At 31.5% G+C, this 2,658-nt stretch overlaps 2 protein-coding genes across 3 annotated transcripts in view; one reads left to right on the forward strand and one right to left on the reverse strand.

The window, feature by feature from the left end:
• Nucleotides 1-2,658, forward strand: part of LOC108686758 (UPF0769 protein C21orf59 homolog) — a 61,944-nt gene that overhangs the window by 10,503 nt on the left and 48,783 nt on the right. The window contains exon 7 of one of the 2 annotated variants that reach the window (XM_018192211.1): nt 1,050-1,117. The exons of the other annotated variant lie outside the window; for it this stretch is intronic. Within the exon in view, the coding sequence (XP_018047700.1) occupies nt 1,050-1,097 (48 nt within the window). The 3' untranslated portion in view covers nt 1,098-1,117. Of the gene's footprint in view, nt 1-1,049; nt 1,118-2,658 lie in introns of those variants that run through there. 2 annotated transcript variants of the gene reach the window in all.
• Nucleotides 1,122-2,658, reverse strand: part of LOC108686757 — a 9,962-nt gene continuing 8,425 nt past the window's right edge. Inside the window, exons 4-5 of the mRNA XM_018192207.1 lie at nt 2,114-2,411; nt 1,122-1,405 (exon numbers count right to left, since the gene is read on the reverse strand). Coding sequence (XP_018047696.1) covers nt 1,127-1,405; nt 2,114-2,411 — 577 coding nt within the window. The 3' untranslated portion in view covers nt 1,122-1,126. The remainder of the gene's footprint in view (nt 1,406-2,113; nt 2,412-2,658) is intronic.

Consider the following 2,658-nt stretch of genomic DNA (forward strand, 5'->3'; position numbering starts at 1 on the left):
TATATATATTTATAATATATTTATGTATATTTATTTACATCGCAAGATACTGATATTTATGTATCGTTAGTATATGTAATATACAATGTATCTACTATACAACTATAATTTACGCGTAGGCAGTCATAATACGAGTTCGCGTATCAGAAATAAGGAATCATATTAAGTTTTCACCAGCGGCATAGGATACATTTATCTAATCACAATACGATAATAATACGGAGTTAACTATACATGTAGCACACAATAAGTTGATGTAGAAAAAATATAAATGCACGTTCGTTGTCAACCGAATATTAAACGAGCAATAAATCTCGTCATGTTATCCTACCTATTAAAGATCCAGCTTCGATAGTTATAGGCTTTTAATTTATAGTTCATATTGATTGTGTTCTCACGTATCGTCTAAAATAAAATTTTTATTGAAATTAAATTAATTCACCTTTGATAAAGAAATATTTATCTCATTCATAATGATAATGACAAAATTACATTCTTGATGTTTTTGAATTCTTGTGTTACTTTGAAGTAAGAGATTGACACATTTTTTATGAAAATTTCCTAAGTATATTTGGAGGCAAAATCTTAAAACTATCGGTACTATGTACCGATGATTCTGTGTGATACCAGTGTCAGTTCGTTTGTCTTGCGCGCAAACAAAATAATAGCGATACATCGAAGGCAACAGTGAGCATACCTATAAATATATCCCATCAATATATAATTAAAGAGTCAATAATATTAATTTGGACCTAACCCCAAAAGGGTTACTTTCGATGAATTTCATTGGCAGAGATCACTTGAATTTAAATTTCATTTCAAACACAACGATCAGTCACATCATTGTAACGTCCATGTCATTGCGCGTTACAATGATTATAATTGTAACAATAAAAAAATTGATTATATCTCATTCCGGAAGACGACGTTAATGTCCATTCGAGAATTTAACTTTACTCACATGTTTGGATTTTATCTGTAGAATTTTATTCTTGGATGGATCTTTCCAGCACGATCTTTTGAAAATTAGGTCTCGCGTTTTCTTCTAGAAGGAATCCTCAGCCTCGTCCATGTCGATCAATGGCAGCTTTTCATAACCCAGCGTAGTGCCGAGCGGCTTGTATTGCTAAAGAGTCATACTTCTAATCTCATTCTCATTGACCTGGCTTTGAGTCGTGGAGGATGTTGCCTCTACGAGTCCTTGGTCCTCGCCCTCGACCTCTTGCTTATCAACGCAGTATCTGCATCGCATCTTCGCGTCGTCTCCCACCTGTACCGATCGCGAAATGATAATCAGGGTAATCACACTGATGATGAAGAGTCCAGCTGGCACGATAACGGCGATCAACAGCTCCATTCGCGTCTTCTTCAGATCGAAACGTGCAACCACGAACAATGAGTCGTTCTGTGTAATATGAGCATCCACATGAATAAGAATTGCCCATCTATTAATATAATAGTTAAAATATTTTTCAAAGAGAAGAGAGGAAATTAGAATAATTTTTTCTCTATTAATTTAATTGTGCTTTGCCTTATTTGTCAAGTTTAATTTTTTTATGATTTCTTGAAACATAAATCGTAAAATCTTCTTTAGAAAGACATTACTTTGATTTTCAATAAAAAAATATTATGTTGTATCAAAAAAATATACTTGTTATGAAATACATTATATAATTTTCTACATAGCATAATTGCCACTCTACAGGAAAGTGAATTAAACCCGCTTAAGAATATTACACGAAAACAATTTTTTTTTAATAAAAAAATTATGAAAAAATTACAGATTTTTTTATTATATATTGTACTTGAAAATAATGCAAAAAGGTAGTGATTTAGGAATCAAAAATAATTATCAAAAATTATTTTAACGAGAAGTAGGTATATTTTCAAAAAATAATTAAATTAAATGATAAAGTGAGAAAATTTTCATTTAATCTATAAAATTATATTGTTAAATATATATAAATATTGGTTTTATTGAATTATTTCATATGAATATAATATTCATTTTTATATGAAAAGTTTAAATTTTTAATTCCAGTCATAGAGATTATACATCTGATACGAAATCCTCATGCGTCTGTCAAATTTCTTTCGATAGAAAATGTCTTACCTTGTTGTAGTAACAGGGATATCGACTCTGCGCGGTCTGATTGTCGCCATCACGACCGTGAGTGAGTTGAAATTGTCTACATTCGCCTCTCAAGGTGTTGACGCAACGCTCGAGGTTGATATATAATCGTGAGCTGTTGTAGATGGTCAAAGATTGCTGCGCCGGAACATAGGCGTTCGTGGGGTCCGCCGGATGCCGTAGGCTCTTCTCATAAATTTTCAGGAAGCTCGTGAAATTAATGGACGGTTTGGGAACCAAAATCTCACCCAACAACGTACCATTCACGCAGTCCTCCGTGCTGCGAATGTCAACAAAAACGATAATGATCACAAAATGATAGCAATTTTGATCTTGTTACATAAAAAAAAGTGATTAAAATGTGAATGATAGAAATAGAATAAAACATAAATTGTGAATAAAATTTAAAAAGATAATTGTTTTTTCACGCGTATTATGAAACATTGTAATTTCTGTTAATCTTTTTAATGAAAAAAAGTTTTACTACACTCACATGTATGTATGTATATATATATATATATATATAT

Source organism: Atta colombica, unplaced genomic scaffold, assembly GCF_001594045.1.
Source record: "Atta colombica isolate Treedump-2 unplaced genomic scaffold, Acol1.0 scaffold189, whole genome shotgun sequence".
Lineage (NCBI taxonomy): Eukaryota > Metazoa > Arthropoda > Insecta > Hymenoptera > Formicidae > Atta > Atta colombica.